The 22,614-nt window shown below is 42.3% G+C and overlaps 1 protein-coding gene across 8 annotated transcripts in view; it reads right to left on the reverse strand.

Annotated features, from left to right (window-relative positions):
• Positions 1-22,614, reverse strand: part of PPFIA2 (PPFI scaffold protein A2) — a 373,500-nt gene that overhangs the window by 1,345 nt on the left and 349,541 nt on the right. For 7 of the 8 annotated variants that reach the window (XM_075856792.1, XM_075856789.1, XM_075856788.1 and 4 more), the window contains 5 exons: positions 11,950-12,047; positions 11,136-11,311; positions 10,263-10,331; positions 8,449-8,608; positions 5,998-6,091 (listed from right to left, as the gene is read on the reverse strand). In XM_075856792.1, the coding sequence (XP_075712907.1) occupies positions 6,030-6,091; positions 8,449-8,608; positions 10,263-10,331; positions 11,136-11,311; positions 11,950-12,047 (565 nt within the window). In that variant the 3' untranslated portion in view covers positions 5,998-6,029. The remainder of the gene's footprint in view (positions 1-5,997; positions 6,092-8,448; positions 8,609-10,262; positions 10,332-11,135; positions 11,312-11,949; positions 12,048-22,614) is intronic. The other variant, XR_012882381.1, reaches the window with a different exon arrangement.

A 22,614-nucleotide genomic window follows, 5' to 3' on the forward strand; every position in this document is an offset into this window, starting at 1 on the left:
CACTTGGGCTGGATTCACATGAGCATGTTCGGTCTGTAAAGGATGGAACTTATTTCGGCCGCAAGTCCCGGACCGAACACACTGCAGGGAGCCGGGCTCCTAGCATCATACTTATGTACGACGTTAGAAGTCCCTGCCTCGCTGCGGGACAACTGTCCCGTACTGTAATCATGTTTTCAGTACGGGACAGTAGTTCCACGGAGAGGCAGGAACTCCTAGCATCGTACATAACTATGATGCTAGGAGCCTGGCTACCTGCAGTGTGTTCGGTCTGGGACTTGTGGCCGAAATACGTTCCGTACTTTACGGACCGAACATGCTCGTGTGAATCCAGCCTTACATCGTATTCAGTGCGGATACACTGCGTCAAGCTGTGCAGCGTATCCGCCCTGAACACCGCAGGGAATGCCGCCCTAAATCCCGCACCACACTGTGGCAAGTTATTTTGGGTGTACATTCCACTGCGTAAATGATCGCACTTACTCCCTCCCTCCTCTGACGTCCGCTCCGGCCTCCATGGATGACGTTGCAGGCCCATGTGACGCTGCAGTAACTCTGGGTAAGTAAAAAAAAAAATCTTACTTGCGATCGCTGGGATTCCGCTGCAAATATCACAACACACACTGCTTTGTTGCGGGTTTAAGCACCCCATTGAATTCAATGGGTAAACCTGCAACAGAAGAGTTGTGTATCCGCAGAATTAAATGACATGCTGCGGTTGAATTAACCCCACCGCAGGTCAATTTATGTGCGTTTTTTCAGCAGAAATTTACCGCAATGTGGGGATGACATTTGTTGAAATCTCACCCACGCTGTTGCTACTGTAATACGCTGCGGATATTCTGCAATTAATCCGTTGCAGAAAATCTGCAGTGTTTATGTTGTGTGTGTTCCTACACTAAAGACTGTGGTTACTTAAAAGGGTTCTCCCATCAGGATAACCCTTGTCCATATGCCCTATTAGAACATCTGGACATCACGTCATAGAAGGGGGCACACCTAGCACATCCTTGCATTGCATGAATGACTATTGCTTGCCGCAGGGGAAGCTGCCGCTGCTTCCCCTGGCGATAACAGCAGAACGTCAGGGGTTGAAGAAGCCAGACCCATGGTGATGAGGTGATCGCCGCACTGGCTTCTTTTTAAAAAGAAGTTGTTTTCATAAGACACCTATCTCTCTCTAACAGGAAACAGACCCAAAAAGCTATATAGATGATCGAGGTTCTCTCCACCCAAAATCCACTGAGTATTATTTGCAATGCTGATTTTCAGTCACTTCTTTTCAGTTGAATGACCAAATAAATAGCTCCTTAAACTCTGGTCTGAGGACCTATTTACTAGGCGCCTTTTGAAACCTACTAGTTAAAACCCTATCCAAGCATCTTATACATGCCCTCATTTGGTTCTGTTACATAACATCCCCTTGTAACCCTTGAACATAAAGGTACGTTCTGAGAGCCTATTTTCGGCGGTTTTCCGGGCCGTAAACGCCCAAAAACCGGCAGAAAAATCGGAAGCAAAACGCCTTCAAACATCTGCCCATTGATTTTAATGGGAAAAACTGTGTTCTGTTACGACGGGCTGTTTATTTACGCGGCTGTTTTGACAAACGGCCGCGTAAGAAAACGGCCGTGAGAAAAAAGTGCAGGTCACTTCTTGGGACGTTTTTGGAGCCGTTTTTCATAGAAAACAGCTCCAAAAATGGCCGCGAAAATCGCGAGTGGCTTAAAAAAACATCTGAAAATCAGGAGCTGTTTTCCCTTGACAACAGCTCCGTATTTTCAGACGTTTTTGAGTTTGCGTATGAACATACCCTAAGACTAGACTAAAAACGTCTGAACATACGGAGCTGTTGTCAAGGGAAACCAGCTCCTGATTTTCAGACGCTTTTGAAGCCATTCACGATTTTCGCAGCGTTTTCATGGCCGTTTTTGGAGCTTTTTTCAATAGAGTCTAGAGCCAATAGAGTCTATGAAGGACAGCTTCAAAAATGTCCCAAGAAGTGTCTTGCACTTCTTTATTGAGCAGCGTTTTTCAAAACGTACATTTTATATATAGATCTAATCTATAACCACTTCAAGACCACCCACTGTAGATGTACAATGGATATAAAAAGTCTACACACCCCTGTTAAAATGCCAGTTTTTGTCATCTTACAAAGTCAGTACAAGATGAGTAATTTCAGAACTTTTTCCACCTTTAACGTGACCCATAATCTCTACAATTCCATTGAAAAACAAACTGAAATTATTTAGAGGGGAGACATAAAAAACAAAAATAATGTGGTTGCGTAAGTGTGGGGATATGGTTGTGTTCAGAATTAGCTAATCACATTCAATCCTATGTTAAATAGTAGTCAGTACACAGCTGCCATTATTTTGTGTGATTCTGAGTAACCCCATATAAAGTACAGCTGTTCTATTAGGATTTTTCTGACTTTTTTGTTGCATGTGACAGGAAAAGCCATGGTCCGTAAAGAGCTTACAACACATCAAGGGGATCTGATTGTTGAAAGGTATCAGTCAGGAGAAGGGCACCAAAGAATTTCCAAGGCATTAGATATACCATGGAACACAGTGTAGACTGTCAAGAAGTGGATTACATTTGGCACAACAGTGACATTACCAATAACTAAGTATAAAAGTGTATTCGGCACACCAATTTTGAAACAAAAGGTATTTTTATTTTGTTTTTAATGCCAGTGGCAGAGTGCGACGTTTCGGTCTAAGCGACCTTAATCAGGCACTGAGCCGTGCTGGAAAACTGCATAGACGAGCGCTAGTGGTGCTGATAGTGGCTGGCCGCTGTGTCTCGGCTCAGTGCCTGATGAAGGTCGCTTAGACCGAAACGTCGCACTCTGCCACTAGCATTAAAAACAAAATAAAAATACCTTTTGTTTCAAAATTGGTGTGCCGGATACTCTTTTATACTCCTCTTTGGGTTGGGCCCCTATCCGTGCAAAACCCCATCCTTCCACATATGTGGTGCTATCGGAACCTATACACAAATTACCAAGAACTGGATGTCTCTCAAAACTTGATGAAAAGACCAGACGAAAATTGGTCCGGGAGGCTACAAAGAGGCCTACAGCAACATTAAAGGAGCTGCAGGACTTTCTGTCAGGTACTGGTTGTCTAGTGCATGTGACCACAATCTCCCATATTCTTCATATGTCTGGGCTGTGGGATAGGGTGGCAAGACGAAAGCCTTTTTGAACAAAGAAAAACATCCAAGCCCGGCAAAAACCTACATCAAGTCTGCCAAAAGCTTGTGGGAAAACGTGTTATGGTCTGATGAGACCAAGATTGAACTTTTTGGCCATAATTCCAAAAGGTATGTTTGTCGCAGAGCCAACACTGCAAATCACCAAACAGAACACCATACCCACAGTGAAGCATGGTGGAGGCAGCATTATGCTTTGGGACTGTTTTTCTGTAGCTGGAACTTGGGCTTTAGTCAAGGTGGAGGGAATTATGAACAGTTCCAAATATCAGGCAATATTGGCACAAAACCTGCAAGCCTCTGCTAAAAAGCTGAAGATGAAGAAGAATTTCACCTTTCAGCACGAAAACGACCCAAAGCATACCTCCAAATCAACAAAAAAATGGCTTCACCAGAAGAAGATCAAAGTTTTGGATTGGCCCAGCCAGAGCCCATCTGTGGAGTGACCTGAGGAGGGCTGTACACAAGAGATGCTCTCGCAATCTGACAGATTTGGAGCGCTTTTGCAAGGAAAAGTGGGAAACACTTGCCAAGTCAAGATGTGCCATTCTGATAGACTTCTACCCAAAAAGACTGAATGCTGTCAAAGGGTAATTCAACAAAGTATTAGTTTAAGGGTGTGCATATTTATGCAACCACATTATTTTGGTTCTTTGTTTTTATTTTTCCACCCTAAATTATTTCAGTTTGTTTTTTAATGGTACAGATTATAGGTGACAAAGGTGGAAAAAGTTCTGAAATTATTCATCTTCGACTGATTTTGTAACATGACAAAACTTGGCATTTTAAACACGGGTGTGTAGACTTTTTATATCCACTGTACGTCCAATTTGTGGAATGGGAGAAGGTGTTACACAGAACGGATATATATTTCGCACACAGTAATAATCTATTAACCCCTTCCTGCCTGCTTCAGTAAAAATAAAGGCTTACTTGAATAGTCCTCGCCATTTTGCATGCTCTTTTGATGTCACTGCTCGCTCCTGTGCACAATGCCATCAACCCTGTACTGTGACAGCGAACTGAAGTATATTTCCATTGTTTTGAAAGCGGTCATCTAATAGTAAAATGGGGGCTTTGCTCATGTAGCACTATAGCGGCATCATATGTTAGATGATGTACATATATCTGCCATCATCTTCATAGAATAATTAGGGGACACACATTTTTGGGGTAAATAATACGGATTGTACCAACTACCTTAGAACAGAATATTAAAATAAATGAGAAAAAGTGTATTTTTTCTGTATTTTGTCCATTTTTCCCACAAATAAAATTTCTTAATAAAACAAATATCAGATCGAAATTGGTAAAAAGGAAAAAGCCTTATTTGTACGTTCTGAAAAAACCCATAATATTTGGGTATTTAGAATGCAGCATTCCAAAATGTGAAATTTTGCTCTGGATATCAAGGCCCAAACACCCTCTGTCATGAAAGGGTTAAGAGCTGAGTTAATTTGTAAGTATATTGCATTAACGTATATTGCACTGGTCCTGAGTTACAGCCTTTATTATACACCAGAGCTGAATTCATAATTCTGTTGGTTGTTATAATAATAGACAAGGGCAATAAAAGGCAATAGACATAACTAGGAAAGCTGGCGACAACCAACTCTAACGACTTTATTGAGTTTCTATAATGCCTTGGGACTATCGGTTTCTTCTACATCAGATACCAGCAAAAATCACTGGGAGAGTTTAGCTGTAATGCCTGCACAATTGTGAATGAAGCGCTGGACTACAAGGTTAAAGAGGCTCTGACACCAGATTATAAGTGCCGTATCTCCTACATAATGTGATCGGCGCTGTAATAAAGATAACAGTGGCTTTTATTTTGAAAAACTATCATTTTTTAGCAAGTTATGAGCAATTTTAGAGTTATGCAAATTAGTTTCTTAATGACCAACTGGGCGTGTTTTTACTTTTGACCAACTGGGCGTTGTACAGAGGAGTGTATGACGCTGATCAATGAGTGATCAATCAGCGTCATACACTTCTCAGCCCATTGTTACTGTGTGATTGTGCAGTGAAAGAAGCTGGGCTGGAACAATGAGAAGTGTATGACGCTAATTGGTCACTGAGTTGGTAAAAAGTTAAAACACGCCCAGTTGTCTATTAAGAAACAAATTAGCATAAATCTAAAATGGTTCATAACTTGCTAAAAAATGATCTTTTTTCAAAATAAAAACCGCTGTTATCTACATTACAGCGCTGATCAGATTATGTAGGAGATATGGCACTTGTAATCTGGTGACAGAGCCTTTTTAAGGCCACAAGGAGCAGAATTGAACTGGCCAACAGACCCGACGTCAGCATGTTCAGTGCGGCTGTCAAATTTCGTGTTAATGGCCGCACATTGTATGCAGGTTCATGGCCCTTTACCTGCAAAATCGTGCGGCCATTAATGAATACATCTAGCTGGATTAGGAGTCATGCACACGGCCATGCCCGTCATCAAAGCCTGCGATTGCGAGCGCAGCCGGCTGCCTGCATTTTCGGGCCGCGCTCCCATACAAAGTATGGGAGCACAGCCTGTAAAACATAAAAAAAAAACGGACATGCTCCATAATTCCCAGCACAGTTTTACGGCACGGACACCCATCCGTAGCGATACGGAAAGGTTCCGCGGTCAATAGAACCGAATGGGGCCGTAATTACGGCCGAATTTACGGTCGTGTGCATGGGGCCTTAATGTATGGTTTTGTTTATGTTCAAGAATAATTGTCAGTTATTTTCCAAGAAAATATGCATGAAAAATTAAAAAGGAACACTTACTGCAACTCAGTGCTTTGTTCTTTTTAGATTTGTCAACATGAATATGTCCGGACTGTTGAGCTGTCTAATCTCTGCATTCCTGAAGAGGCAGCAGCTGATAAAAATACAATAGATAATAAATAGACTTAAAGTAGAAGTGAAGTGCGAACACAGCATTGTATGAAATATGTCAGGAAATAGCAAAAATTGTGTGGCCACCTTATTATCCAAAAATCATTGTTATCAAGACCAGATTTACCTATAGTCACAGTAGGCTGCTTTATATAGGCAGGCCTGGGGGAAGATGCTGTAGAAATGAGGACACCCATGGATGACAAGGGGAAGACGAACATTTTAAAGCCATACATGACTTCAGGTGTGGCACACTTCATAGGATAAGTCACTTAGACCAGGCAGTCTGAAGATGCGCCAAATTTATCACAGTGGCGCACACATGATAAATTTGGCACTTCTTGCTTTCCCCTCCTTATACCAACTCTTGGTTGACAAGCATCTGCTCTTAAATTAGTCTAAAATAAAATGCACCAAATTGTGCCAAAATTTGGCACATTTTTCAACAGATTTTAGATGCAGACACAGTAGTTAATGTGCCCAATTGACTGTATGGACCAACTTTGTATTGCCTTAGTGAAGCCAAGCGAAGGCGACAAGTTGTTTTCCTTTAGCAAGCAATGTTTATGGAATATCCTATTGAGCTCTATGGAAAATTATTTTACCTATTATACACATCGAGGGGAATCTATTCTACACCACTTTTCTGGCGTAGAAAAGTTGCAAATGGCGTAACTGCACTTTTTTAAAAAGTGGGTAGAGCTTATCAGAAGTGGGCGGGGTCACCCACAACCTGACAAATTTATCATTTATGCCAGAAACTGGCAAATTCCGGCACCACTCTCTGGGCACAGGCCGCAAAATAGGCACCTAATTTATTAAGAGGTGCGTGCTTCTTACTACATTTAGCGCAGTTTATTCCAACTTTCTTTATATTAAGATTGACTGTCAGAAATGCCAGCCCTAATAAATCCCCTTCATCATTTGTGTATTTTACCTAAGTCCAGATTCAATAGCTATACAAATTCACTTTAGTAATACTTCCTTATTACAATTTTTATACCAATAGTATTTTCCTTTTCTAATAGCAAAGCATAAATTTCATGTTTTGGTTTTCCCGTCTCATAAAGTCATGGCATATCGCTAGGATATGCCATCACTTTCTGATCTGTTGGGGTTTCACTGCAGTTTTTGCCTGAGCTGTGGTGCTCCCGGCCACATGCTGTACAGGGTGATCCCATTATAGATGTGCCTCTTCATTCTCAGGATCGGTGGGGGACCCCGGCAGTCAGACCCCCACTGATTTAGAAAGTGATTGCATATCCTAGAAATAAGACATCACTTTGTAAGATGGGAAAAACTCCATTAACTTTCTATTTCTTAAGTTTCCCTAAAAGAATCTTAAATTATGTTTGCATAATACAAATACAACTGTTCATATTAATGTCAAAGAGGTGAGCCGCCTTCTATATAATAGGTTCATATTAGAGAATGCTGAGGGCAAGGTATCTTTTAGCAGGTGGCAAATTGGATAACTGCCCAGGGCCCCGATTTCAAAAGGGTTCTCAATGAAGAGACTCCCAGTATTAAAGGGGGGTATCCAGGTTCAGAATTTTTTTTTTTTGCAATGACTGAAAAGGAGATAAATTAAGAAAAAAAGCAGTTCTTCTTTGTGGTTTCCTCCTGCGCTCCACTGACACTCCTGTAGTACTCCTAGTTATTGTTTACATGCAAGTAGCGTGTGAACACTGCCTTCAGAGGCTTGTGTTATGTGCATGTAAACAATCACAACCGGGACTGCTGCCAAAGCCTCAGCGCTGAAACGCAGGGAAAAAGTATAGGTAGGTATTGATTATTTTTTTTAATGTTTCATTTGCACCCAGATAACCCCTTTAACTTATCTTGCAGTTGATTATGTAGAGTATTTAATCACTTCATTATCAGTTTCAGCAGTCGGGCAAAGCATTCAATGTTATTAACCCGAAGTTATAAATAACAGTGTAAAAATGAAGGGCGGGGGGGGGGGGGTCTTTTCTGCTTTTTGCCAAGGGTCTCATTTTCTCAGTCAGTGGATACCCAATGCACAACGTTTAGTGAAATATTAATCATGTATCAAATCTCTTTTGGTTGTTGCGGTTAACTAAACTATGTCTATTTTATCAAAATTTTAGCTGATTGTAATATACTGAACCCTAAACATTTGTTGTTATTGTGCTTGAATCATGAATATACTGTAATGTTTATAGCAATGTGTAATTTTGATTGTTTTCCTTGATTCTTCCTAAACGATCATGTCCTGTAAATCTACAGCATGTTATTTTGACATTGTAATCCATTTAATGCACTTATACACAATAGTATGCCATCTTGCTGCAAGCACAGCTAAAAATAAAATGGTACCATCTGTTGTCATTTTCCGTGAGTGCCCGGATGTTGTTGTTAATCTAAATCCTGCTGGCAGTGTTTCTGAAGAACCTGGCATCATGCTGATTCCATGGACCTCTCGTGGTGGAAATTGTCTCCTCCAGGAGGGCCCCCGTCTGAAGTTTTTGTCATCGCTCTGGAAATACAAAGCTTGCCAATTTACAATGCAGTAGTGTTCATGTAAAAACTACTACTACATGAAGTGACTGCTTCTACATGGGGTGATTTTTCTCTTTTTATTTTACATTTCTAACACGCATTGTCTTTCTCACACTAGAATTTCCAAGCCATTCAGATTTTTTTTTTTGAGTTTATGTAATCATACAATAAATAAACGGATGTTTGTACTTTAAGTCGTTAGATGGTTTAGTAAAGGCCCTCATTTATTAAGTGATTTGCGTCACTTTTGTTGCAGAAAAAAGGTTGCAAATTTAGGCGCATGGTTGTATTGAGCAAAAATGTGCAACTTTTTTCACTTTTATAATGAACCACCGCGGCCTGACATGTTTACTTCAATTTATCCCAGAAACTATAGCGGAAACCTACGGCAGCTCGGAGCTGCCACAGATATAACGCTTAGGCACACAGACAGCACAAAGCGCGACTAATTTATTGAGAGGTGCGCATCTCTTAATAAATGACTTGCATCTTACTCCTTCCTTACTTACGACATCTAGCCCACAGTATTCAACTTCCTAAACTTTGATGCAGGGTTTATAATGCTCCTGTCCAAGTATTCCATTATACCGCAGAAGGGCCTCATCCGCATTAGTGGCATTGTTCTCTGAGCTCCACATGTACATGTTCTTTAAAAATGTGTCAATCGTATACAATTAATTATATTGCGTTTCTGGGGGTTTCCAAGGAGTTAGCATCTATACACACTATTAAATAAAAAATCAAGATCCAGATGCGATCTATTTAACATAGTCCAAAATATTATTAGCTGGTGGATTGGTTGCTCAAACTTCTAATTCCTGGGCCTATATTATGTACCTTATGTCTGGACTCTATAGATTTGTGCTGAAGGATTCTTTTCCTGCACTATAATGTACTAGGTCACTATTTGATTTTTATGATACATTTGAGATGACTAGACTCTTATCAAAGAGCCTAAAAAATGACAAAACCAGGGAGAATAAGCCCCAATTTTATTCACCTGATTTACCTCTTTTTGGATTATACTAGTCTTTTCCTGTCATATTTGCATAATATTCCACATAGCAGGCTATATGACTCAAGATCACCTCTACATCTAAGGCTTCGTTCACATCTGCGTCAGGACTCCGTTCATGGGTTTCGTTGGACCATTCCATCAGGGGAACCCATGAACGGAATCCAAACTGAAACAACTATAGGTTTCCGTTTGCATCACCATTGATTTCAACGGTGACGGATCCAGTGCAAATGGTTTCCATTTGTCCCCGTTGTGCAAGGGTTCCGTTGTCTTGACGGAATGAATAGCGCATTTGACTATGGTATTGATTCCGTCAAAACAATGAAACCCTTGCACAACGGTGACAAGTGGAAACCATTTGCACCGGATCTGTCACCATTGAAATCAATGGTGATGCAAACTGAAACCCACGGTTTCCGTTTGTTTCAGTTTGGATTCCGTTCATGGGTTCCCCTGATGGAAAGCTCCAACGGAACCCATGAACGGAGTCCCAGCGCAGATGTGAACTAGGCCTAAGAAGCATTAGAACACAACACATTTAACTATGAGGTTTTCTGAGTTTCGTGCATGCTCTCACACTAGACTCAGGCAGCAAGTTAGCACGCAGTGTTACCTCATCAAGTCGTCTTTCAGTTCCAAGGGCCAATAAATTATTATATTCTCTTTCCAAGATTTGTCTTGCCTGAAATAGAATTGAATAATGTGATTGTTGATTGGCAGATATTCAATACTTACAGCACAGACAATAATATTTTATTAACTGCACATGCGGATGTATTTTTTATTATTTTTGTGTTGTTTAATTCTAAGTATTGAGATATAAATGCAGTGATATTGATAGGCTCCTAATATAGGCAAAGCTAGTAGTTTAGGGCACATTGGATGGATTTGGCAAGGGTGTAGGTTTAGCAGGTGTAACATCTAACAAACTTGCCATTCTTTACAGTGCTAGAAGACCGAATGGCACAGAAATTCTGAAAATCTTAATGCAAAGCATGATCAACTTTAGATCAACTCAGTAGTAAGGCTGCCCATACACATGCAGGTTTTTTTTTAATGCAGTTTTTGATGCCTACACCAGGTTCCAGGTAATGGATCATAAAGGGAGAAAGGGTATAAGAGTAATTTCACACGTGCTGAGTGGACCATCTATATGCCATGCGGCTAATTTCCGCTCTGCAAAACCATGTGCGTTTCACAACGAATTGCCGCGGTTTTGGGCTTTGGGAAACAAAGATTGGGCATGTTGGATTTCATTCCCCCAGAAGATAAGCTGCTGCCTGTTTGTTCACGACTTGTTGCCCTTAGCCTATTAAATAAACTGGCATGCTCGGCCGATCGGATGGGAAGTCAGGGAAGACAGCTGTCAGCTGGACACATGATTGGCCAACAGCTATCTTATGTATACGGCAGCCTACATTCTCTATAATATAGTTGTCAGTAAGTAGAAGGGCAGTTTGACATGTGCTTGCGTACGGGAACTTACCTGAGTGTTTTGCGTTGGAATTTGTAGTAATAGTGCTAAACTTGTGTAATCAAAGTTATCATCCAAAGCAATAAGAGAACCGTGGACTCCACTTTCTAATATACTGTTTACATAATCTCGAAGACCTATTGTTTGGATCCAGCGGATTACACGGTCATTGCTCCACACCAATACATCTGTAACCACAGAAACCATTATTCAAAATCTCTCTGAATCTACTTTTATAAAATGCTCACATTAGTCATTTAAATAGTTTGTGAAGGATGAAGCACAGCTGGTTTAAAGCAAAGCTCGGTGTAGGAGCCCCAAACTATTTAACAAAAGCCGATAAGCATTTAATGGGCTTTATTCTTAAGTGCCATTTTTTTATGGTGCTCCAGAATAACGAATATATGGAGAATAGTACAGCTGCAAGTTGGGTGCCCATATTCTGCCTTATAGATCGTTCTGCCTTCTCAATGAGCAAACCTACCCTTCTCCTCTCATATCACACTGACACAGAGATCCTATACTTGGTGCAGAAATTGAAATTAACTATTTCAGTCGCAGAAATTTCTGCAACAAAACCTGCCATGTGTGGATCCACCCTAAGAGTAAAAACTGTGGAATTTTCGTCCACATTATCAGTGCGGAAATTACGCAGCGTATTACAGTAGTAGCAAAGTGGATGAGATTAAACAAATAAATTCACAGAAAAAGTGGTCGGAAATTAACAACCTGAACGAAATCTCATTCCACAGAATGTCAATTGTTGTCAAAGAATAGTTGCCAAAATAATGGCATTGACTGGTAAAATATAGTGTACATGATTTACCTTTTATCTCATGCTGGCTTACTTCTCTTCTTCGTTCCAGTTCTTTCCTATCGTAATTTAACTTTTTTAAACACATAATTCCATACTGCAGACTTGTTCTGTTAATAGGAGAATAAGTTGTTGAAAAAAAAATTCTATGGCAATCTTTATTATATAAATTTTTTGTATCAATAACGTTTCTAATTATTTAATGGTCTTTGTTTTCTTTTTTTATATTCTTTATTTACGAAGAAGCAAAAGATACATCATACCGTATATAGCAGAGTGGTCAGATTTCAAACCACTGCATCAATGTAAAACAATCAACATAATATACAGCAAACAAATAAAGACATCAGTTATCACATTGCCCATCGAAATATGTCGGTCTACACAAACATATAATCACCCTCACACTACAGAGCTTTTTATTTCTATATTGGGAAGAATTATATAAAACAAAAGAAAATAATCAAAAAAATTATAATTCAAAAATTAAATGTAATTAGTTCCCCAGAAGAGGGGCAAGAAAAAAAGGTAGGCCATACTTTGTTTAAATTCCATTCCAATTTGCAGAAGTATAATTCAGTAAAGAGGACAAATCTCCCATTCGCATAATGTCATTAGTTTGGAAAACCATAAGGTGGTCATAGGAGAATCTGTCTGCCTCCACAGCAACGGAATACAGAAACGGGCAACCATAACTAGATGGCAGAGAAGTGATTTTTTTTTTTTTTGTACACCCATAGATTTGATGAACTTAAAAGCAAAATAAACAGTACGTCAGCTTCTAAACATTTTTTTTTAGATTTTTACCATTTTAATGTAATTGAGACAATATAAAAATTTATATGGGCCCAAAGCAGGGGCGTAACTAGGAAGGACTGGGCCCCCCTTGTAGATAGTGCCTTTTTTACAGCCCCCCCTGTAGATAACGCCATACTGCCCCCTCTGTAGATAACGCCATACAGCCCCCTCTGTAGATAACGCCATACAGCCCCCCTGTAGATAACGCCATACAGCCCCCTCTGTAGAGAGCACCATACAGCCCCCTCTGTAGAGAACGTCATACAGCCCCCTCTGTAGATAACGCCATACAGCCCCCACTGTAGAGAACGCCATACAGCCCCCACTGTAGAGAACGCCATACAGCCCCCACTGTAGAGAACGCCATTGAGCCCACACTGTAGAGAACGCCATACAGCCCCCTCTGTAGAGAACGCCATACAGCCCCCTCTGTAGAGAACGCCATACAGCCCCCTCTGTAGGGAACGCCATACAGCGTCCCCCCTCTACAAAAGACATGTATCCCCTATCCACAGGACAGGGGATACATGTGTGATCGCTGGAACTGATAGGGAGAACGGGGGACCGAAAGTCCCCTGAAGTTCTCCATGACTAACCTCTGACTTCCGGCGTCTGCGCAGTTCAATAAAAATGTAAGGCGCACTGGTCACGCATGCGCACAAGCGCGACCGGCGCTCCATTCATTTCTACGAAGCTGCCGACACAGACCCCGGAAGTCCGAGGTTTGTGATGGAGAACTTCAGGGGACTTTCAGTCCCCCGTTCTCCCTATCAGTGCGAGCGATCACACATGTATCCCCTATCCTGTGGATAGGGGATACATGTCTTTTGTTTAATGGCAGAGAGGGGAGATAACTCCCTGCTCTGCCGTAGTGTTCAGTGGCGTCGCGCTGTAGCAGCCATAGCGGCTGCTAGCAGAGCCTCCGGCCATGGTGGGGGCCCGTGCCGGCGGGCAACACTGGCCCCCTCATGCCGCAGGCCCCGTAGCAGCCGCTGCGGCTGCTACGGCGGTAGTTACGCAACTGGCCCAAAGTACAAATAAAAATATAAAGAGTTATCAAAAAACTTTTTGCATCAGTTTTTGCATCAGTTTTTGCATCAGTTGTCATAATCCATTTTTAACATCTGTTTTTACCACAATGGTCCACAATGTAGTCTAGGGTCTGAAAATGTGCCGAATTAATCAGAGTGGTGCATAGCTTGTGATAGATTAGATACTTGTTGTGTAGCATGTCAGGGCTCTCCTTCTCTGCTCCGACCTCGGCGCTACACTGAAGTTTGACACACATATTGTAATATTCAGTGCAGCGCCAAAGCCGGCCCCGAGAGGGAGAGCCCTGAAGGCAGCAGCTGTCCACTGACCTCACCTCAGATTAGATCTTCAAAGCAGCCTTGTGAACCTGTAAAGATGCCAAAGATTAGCCCTAACTTCAGGGAGTAGAGAGTTTCTGGCGCCTCTACAGCTACCCAATCCCACCCTGCATCTCCTACCCACCCCACACCACGTCCTACCCAGTGGTGTTGCTAGCACCAGGCTTTCGGGGCCAAAGCCCGGATCTTTGGCCTGGTGCCCCGGATCCCCGGCAACGGTCACATTCAGGTCGCAGTGGTCACAATTTTGACCGGGTCGCAGCAGTCGCAATTGTGACCGGGCCGCGGCCGCCCGCACTGCATCTACAAAAGTTACTATAGGCACTGGGGCCTATGTAATAAAATACATGGGCCCCTGTTACCATAGTAACGACACATACTTTTCCGTCCCAAGCACAGAGGAAGTCCTGAAGTTTTCTCGCGTCATGACGTCACGACGCTGTGCGCCGCAGATGTCACAATGCTAGATTTTGTTGGAACATCTGCTGCACCCAAAGCCGAAGAGGAGGTAAGTGTAATGTTACGGTCTGCTGGGGACCTGTATCTAAGCTTACCTTGTTGTAAGCTTAGATACAGGGTCTAACTGACCGTGTCACATATGGACCCTGTATCTAATCCTACCACATGGTATCCTTAAATACATGGCCCATGTCTGATGGGCCCTGTATCTAAGCTTACCACATAGAAGGATTAGATACAGGGCCTCAGCAGACAGTAATCTTATACAGTATAAGATTACGGTCTGCTGGGGCCCTGTATCTAAGCCTACCACATGTGTTACTAATGTTTTTTGGTGTGTTTTTTTTACAGGTTCGGTCGTTGGACTACTTCGATGACGACTTTTTTTATTTTAAATAAAATGTGTAATGAGGGTTCTGTGGGGAGGTTTTTATTTCAATAAAATATTTTATCTATGTCTTTGTATTTTCATTTAAACTTTATTACTACTGCCTTAGTAATGGCCGCTGGCTAACTGACAGCGTCTATTAATAAGGCGGGGCTTAGTATTAGCCGCTGCAGAGGCTAACACTAACCCACATTATTACCCCGGTACCCACCTCCATCAGGGGTGAGGAGAAGAACTGGGTACGATGAAGTACCTGATCTGTAGCGATTATTCGGTACTGGGGTGGCTACAGGCTGGTATTATTAGGCTGGGAAAGGCCAAAAACTGTGGCACCTCCCACCCTGGTAATGCTAGGCTGCGGCTGCTGTGTTGTATCTGGCTGGTTATGAAAAATTGGGGGGACCCCAGGTCATATTTTTTATTTATATTTTAAATAAATAATTGGAAAAAACTACATGGCCACCCTTACCATTTTTCATAATCAGCCAGAAACAACACATCAGCAGCAGCCTAGCATTACCAGGGTGGGTAGAGCGACTGCTTTTGGCCTTTCCCGGCCTAATAATACCAGCCTGCGGCCGCCCCAGTGCCCGACCTTTGCTATAGATGATCGGGTACTGGATCGTACCTGGTTCTTCCCGGTACCCTTGGTGGCGGTGGGTACTGGGGTAATAATGGGGGTTAGTGTTAACATCTGCACCGGCTAACACGAAGCCCCGCCTTAGTAATGGACACAGTCAATCAGCCAGCAGCTATTAATAAGGCGGTAGTAATAAAGGTCATAAAAAAAAATAATTTTAGTGAAATAAAAAAAACCATAACTACAACCCTCATTAACCCATTCTGATGAGAATTTTAAAAAAAACAGTCATCAAAGTAGTCCTCTAATAAGATGTAGTCCAACAAACGAACCTGTAAAAAAACAAACACAAAAAAAGAAAAACAATTATTATCTTACATTTCCTGGGTCCAGCACTGGAGCCGCAATGTCAGCGAGCTGGGCCCTATATCTAATTCTGTCATGTGTGATACTATCTGCTCAGCCACTATATCTAAGCCTTTCATGTGTGATACTGTCTGCTGAGCCACTGTATCTAAGCCTATCCATAGCTATAGGGACAGAGTGCTACAGATATGCGGTCTCATATATATATATATATATATATATATATATATATCACAAAAGAAAATTTGCAGCACTCCAATATGAAAAAAATAGTGGTTTATTCACTCCAGATACAACAGCAACGTTTCAATCCTACCACTGGCGTAGCTATAGGGGTCGCAGCGGTCGCAATTGCGACCGGGCCCCGAAGCCAGGGGGGCCCACGGCCCCCCGCACCACATCAATAAAAAGTTACTATAGTAACTCGGGCCGCGGGCCCCTGTTACTATAGTAACATACTTTACTTACCTTCCTGGTTCCGGATCGCAGCGGAGGTCCTGACGTCAGGCGCTGTGCGCAGCACATGACGTCACAGCGCTATGCGCCGCGCACAGCATCGAGACGACAGAACTCCCGCCGCGGCCGAAGAGGAAGGTAAGATAGCCCTGACTGGCGGGGTCCGACTCCTGGGACCCGCCAATCAGCTGTTTTGAAGGGGCCGCAGCACTCGTACGAGAGCTGCTCCCCTTCATTCCTGTCACTTCATTCCGGTCACACTGTGAATCGGTTTCGGCGATTCACAGTGTGGGCGAGTAGTGAAATGAAGGGGAAGCAGCTCTCGTACGAGTGCTGCGGCCCCTTCAAAACAGCTGATTTGCGGGTCCCGGGCGACACATCAGCTATTGATGGCCTATCCTGAGGATAGGCCATCAATGTTTAGGGACTGCACAACCCCTAAGCCTACGATGTAGCAGGCTTAGGGGGCCCATGAGACAGGATCACAGATTGTGTGATGCTGTCTGCTGGGCCCTGTATCTAAGCCAATCACATGGTAGGCTTAGATACATGGCCCATGCGTGATCCTGTCTGCTGGGCCCTGTATCTAAGCCTACCACACTGTAGGTTTAGATACAGGGCCCCAGCACACAGTAATCTTATACTGTATAAGATTACTGTCTGCTGGACCCTGTATCTAAGCCTACCTTGTGGTAGGCTTAGATACAGGGTCCCACAGACAGTATCACACATGGGCCCTGTATCTAAGCCTTAGGGTATGTGCACAGACACTAATTACGTCCGTAAGTGACGGATGTATTTCGGCCGCAAGTACCGGACCGAACACACTGCAGGGAGCCGGGCTCCTAGCGTCGTACTTATGTACGACGCTAGGAGTCCCTGCCTCGCTGTGGGACAACTGTCCTGTACTGTAATCATGTTTTCAGTACCGGACAGTTGTCCGGCAGCGAGGCAGGGACTCCTAGCGTCGTACATAACTATGATGCTAGGAGCCCGGCTCCCTGCAGTGTGTTCGGTCCGGTACTTGCGGCCGAAATACGTCCGTCAATTCCGGACGTAATTAGTGTGTGTGCACATACCCTAACACATGTGTTACTAATCATTTTTTGTGTGTTTTCTTACAGGTTCGGTCGTTGGACTACGGCGGATTCCAGGACTACTTCGATGACAGCTTTTTTTTTTATTAATAAAATGGTTAATGAGGGTTGTGTTTTTTTTTTTTATTTCAATAAAATATTTTTTCTATGTCTTTGTGGTTTTTTTTAAACTATATTACTACCGCCTTAGTAATGGCCGCCGGCTGATTGACAGCATCCATTGCTAAGGCAGGGCTTAGTGTTAGCCGGTGCAGAGGCTAACACTAACCCCCTTTATTACCCCGGTACCCACCGCCACCAGGGGTGCTGGGAAGAGCCGGGTACGATCCAGTACCTGACCATCTGTAGTGATGGTCGGCCACTGGGGTGGCCGCAGGCTGGTATTATCAGGAGGGGAAAGGCCAGATACAGTGGCCCTTCCTACCCTGGTGATGCTAGGCTGCTGCTGCTTTATTGTATCTGGCTGGTTATGAAAATGGGGGGGACGCCACGTCATTTAAAAAATAATTGGAAAGAACGATGTCGGGTCCCCCCCAATTTTCATAACCAGCCAGATACAACACAGCAGCAGCAGGCAGCATTACAAGGGTGGGAAGGGCCACTGTTTTTGGCCTTCCCCAGCCTAATACTACCAGCCTGCGGCCACCCCGGTGCCTGCCCGTCACTACAGCTGGTCGGGTACTGGTTTGTACCCGGCTCTTCCCAGTACCCCTGGTGGCGGTGGGTACCGGGGTAATAATGGGGGTTAGTGTAGACTCTGCACCGGCTAACATTAAGCCTCGCCTTAGTAATGGAGGTTGTCAATCAGCCAGCGGCCATTACTAAGGCGGTGATAATAAAGTTTAAAAAGATACAAGCACATAGAAATTTTTTTTATTGAAATAAAAACACAACCCTCATTAACCATTTTATTGAGAATAAAAAAAACGCCGTCATTGAAGTCCTCGTATCCGAAGTCCAACAACCGAACCTGTAAAAAAAACACAAACACACAAAAATAATCAGTAACACATAAAGAAGCAAAATTATTATTCTTACCTTTCCTGGGTCCAGCGCTGGAGCCGCAATGTCAGCGAGCTGGGCCCTGTATCTAATCCTATCATGTGTGATACAGTCTGCTGAGCTGTGTATCTAATCCAATCATGTATGATACTGTGCTGGGCCCTATATCTAATCCGATCATGTGTGATACTGTCTGCTGAGCCACTGTATCTAATCCTATCATGTGTGATACTGTCTGCTGAGCCACTGTATCTAATCCTATAATGTGTGGTACTGTCTGCTGAGCCACTGTATCTAATCCTATCATGTGTGATACTGTCTGCTGAGCCACTGTATCTAATCCTATCATGTGTGGTACTGTCTGCTGAGCCACTGTATCTAATCCTATCATGTGTGGTACTGTCTGCTGAGCCACTGTATCTAATCCTATCATGTGTGATACTGTCTGCTGGGCCACTGTATCTAATCCTATCATGTGTGATACTGTCTGCTGAGCTGTGTATCTAATCCTATCATGTGTGATACTGCCTTCTGAGCCACTGTATCTAATCCTATCATGTGTGATACTGTCTGCTCAGCCACTGTATCTAATCCTATCCATAGTTTATAGGGTCGTAGTGCTATAGATATGCTATGCTGTCTCCTATACACACACTTTTTTTTGGGGCGGACACATATGTATTGGGGCTATTTCCCGGACATTTTAAGCCCTGAGGGTATGTTCACACGGCAGCGTCTGTTACGGCTGAAATTACTGTGCTGTTTTCAGGAGAAAACAGCACCGTAATTTCAGCCGTAATGGCATGTGCAGGCGTCTTTTGCTGCGTCCACTACGGAAGTAATTGAAGCTGGTTTTCCATGGAGTCCATGGAAAACGGCTCCATTTACATCTGAAGAAGTGACAGGCAGTTTTTTACGCGCCGCCTTTCGACAGCGGCGCGTAAAAAAAAATGACCATCGGCACAGAACATCGTAAGACCCATTCAAATGAATGGGCAGATGTTTTCCGACGCTTTTGAGCCGCATTTTCGGATGTAATTCAATGCTAAAACGCCCAAATTACGTCCGTAAATAGTGTGTGTGTGAACCCAGCCTTAGTGACGCCCCGGCTGCTAGTGCTGCATTGTTGGGTCACTTAGGAGACCCAGCGATGCAGCTGAAAGCGGACCGTCGGCCATGAGAAGTTTGCGGGGTGGGGGGGGGGGGGCCCTGGCACATTATCTGCACAGGGGCCTTTTGCAGTCTGTGTCCGCCACTGAATCCTACAATAGGATCTTTATCAAGCCTAGTCTAGGCTTGATAAAGATCCTATTGTAGGATTGAAACGTTGCTGTTGTATCTGGAGTGAATAAACCACTATTTTTTTCATATTGGAGTGCTGCAAATTTTCTTTTGCTATACCTTACATTCCGTCCGAGTATCGGGACGTTTTGCTGGGCACCTGGTCAATGACTTCTGTGCGAGTGCTGCTGCCTTCTCTTTTGCTATATATATATATATATATATATATATATATATATATATATATATATATATATATAAAGAAAGAAGATTTGCAGCACTCCAATGTGAAAAAAGTGGTGGTTTATTCAATCCAAGAACAACAGTAACGTTTCAATCCTACAATAGGATCTTTATCAAGCCTAGTGACACATCTACTACAGGAAACTAATATAGGGTTGAGACTACTTAACATAATTAGTCTCATTATAATACAATCAAGTATACAGTGTTGAAAAACTCATATAATGCATGTTATAAGGTATCATTATAAAACACAAACATGATACAGAAAGTGCGAATGTGTATATATAACAGTGTAAGTGGCAATGTACAGTGACACCAACGTTAAAAACAACTGATTACAACATAATCATTTATGCCTCAGTGGTGTTAGAATCAATCGTCATAACCACACTCACCAACCAGAACTTCAGATACATCAGGTGAATCATTAGTATGTAAATTCGTAGGCATACATTGTAGCAAACCGCTGCACACCTAAAGTCATTAGACTTTAATACATACGTATAAAGCCAAGAGACGGAAGTGTATCGTCGATCAGTAGCGAGACGCATCGGACGCATCAAAATGATGTAATGCGTGTCAATGCGTTCCACTGAACTGGTCATGTGTGAAGCGGCTTCATAGGTTGCCAAGCAACTGATGCAACTATGTAACGGATAACTAGTAACACGGCTGTGTCGGACAAAAAGTCTGTATTGTAACCAAAACAAGTAAATTAATCAATGCTCCTCATGGTAAGGAATGGAGATATTAAAATAGTTTGGCAATATTATGTTATTATATCAGCTTCTTATGAATGATCCACACGTTGGCACAAAGAGCTCTGTCCGCAATTAAGTATTCAGAGCATCCTTCTACCTAGGGTTTTAGGAACCACATAGCATCGTCTTCACGTGCATATGATGTCCCATCCCCCTTATCCGTGTAACGGACCAAGATTGTCGTATCAGCGACCCCATTTCTCATAAAGCATATATATATATTTTTTTCACATTTTTTAAAAGAAATCTTTTATATATAAATATCTCTACATCACTTAACACCACAGTAGGAGACTAGAAAAAATGCAACAAATAATAAATATCTTTATTGATATCATAAGAGAAGATGAAAATGGCACAGCCGTGTCAGGTATCCCTAATATCGTAATTCTACTATTAAAAATAAAGAAAGAGATTCCGAAATTCTGTTGGGAGTGGTATTTCGATCTAGAAAAATACAAAAATATAAAAATTAGTATTAATCACATATTGACAAGAAATTCATCATAAGAAATACAAATACTAGTGTGTCATCATTCTTAATACTAGGGAGGACATCAAAGAACTCAAGGAGAGAGATATGTGAGCGTCATACAGCTAACCTATCTACAGCAAATTCAACATTAAGTCCAAATGGTTTCAATGTATTTAATTGGAATATCCACCTCAATTCTTTTTTATGTAATATCACATGACGATCGCCGCCTAATTGTAGTATAGGAACATGGTCCAGGATCATAAATCTTAGATCCCTCTCATTGTGACCATATTCCGAAAAATGCTTAGACACAGGTAAGTCAAGTTTCTTTTTGCGTATCGAGAAACGATGATTATTTAATCGGGTTTTGAAAGCACAAGTTGTCTCCCCTACATATAGGAGGCCACATGGACACCATAACACGTATATGACCCAATCCGAATCACAAGTGAAATTGTGTCTAATTTTAAATTGTTGTCCAGTAACTGGATGTTTAAAGGAATCACCCTTGCACATCAAAGTGCAATTGACGCATCTGTAACACGGAATATTACCCGGTTTCAGGGGTTTAAAGATTGATTGTGATACTTTCTTTTGTTCTGACACTCTGGTTTTCACCAGTCTATCGCGAAGATTTTGAGAACGTCTATAAGACATAAGAGGATTATTATTCAATTCCTCAATGTGTCCAAAGCTCTTGCTAATAATTGGTCCGTTACACCTACGACCGGCTTAGGTCGTAGGTCGTAGGTGAAACGCGCGTCGAGGCGTTCCTGTGCCATCTCTTCACGTTTCCCTTTCTCACCATGTCTACAGGTATTTAAAATGTCCATACTTTTGTGATCTGGCATGTACTGGTATATGTAGGTTGCATACACGCTATCAATTTTGAGCTGATTTATGCTATGCTTCCTTGGTTGGGTATTTACTCTCCCTACACATATATATAGCCACTTATATTTCTTCTATGTACATTATACCTATAATCGTGACACGTTGGTTTTGGGATTCTGTTTGAGTTTGGTTGTTTCCCATGTTCCTTATGGTATGCTGTCATCTTTACCATATCTCCGCTCTTTTTGATAAATGATCTGTCATATATTCTTCATTATATCTGATATTGTTATACCATGTACTGTTATACATTAATAAAGCTATATATTTTTTTACTATCCATGGTATTTACTTTTATATCAATTTAGGACTCTATGTCCTTTGCGCTTGTGCGCTCATAGGTTGCTCCCAGGGGGACTGTATATGGAACCATACATCGGGGTTGTGATACTATATACAGGGGGCATTGTATGGGGCAGTCTCTACAGGTATCTTTGATTAGAGCCCCGAGACATAACTTTGCTTGGTGCCCCAGAAATACCAAATTTGCCCGAGGGTTAG

Source organism: Rhinoderma darwinii, chromosome 3, assembly GCF_050947455.1.
Source record: "Rhinoderma darwinii isolate aRhiDar2 chromosome 3, aRhiDar2.hap1, whole genome shotgun sequence".
NCBI lineage: Eukaryota > Metazoa > Chordata > Amphibia > Anura > Rhinodermatidae > Rhinoderma > Rhinoderma darwinii.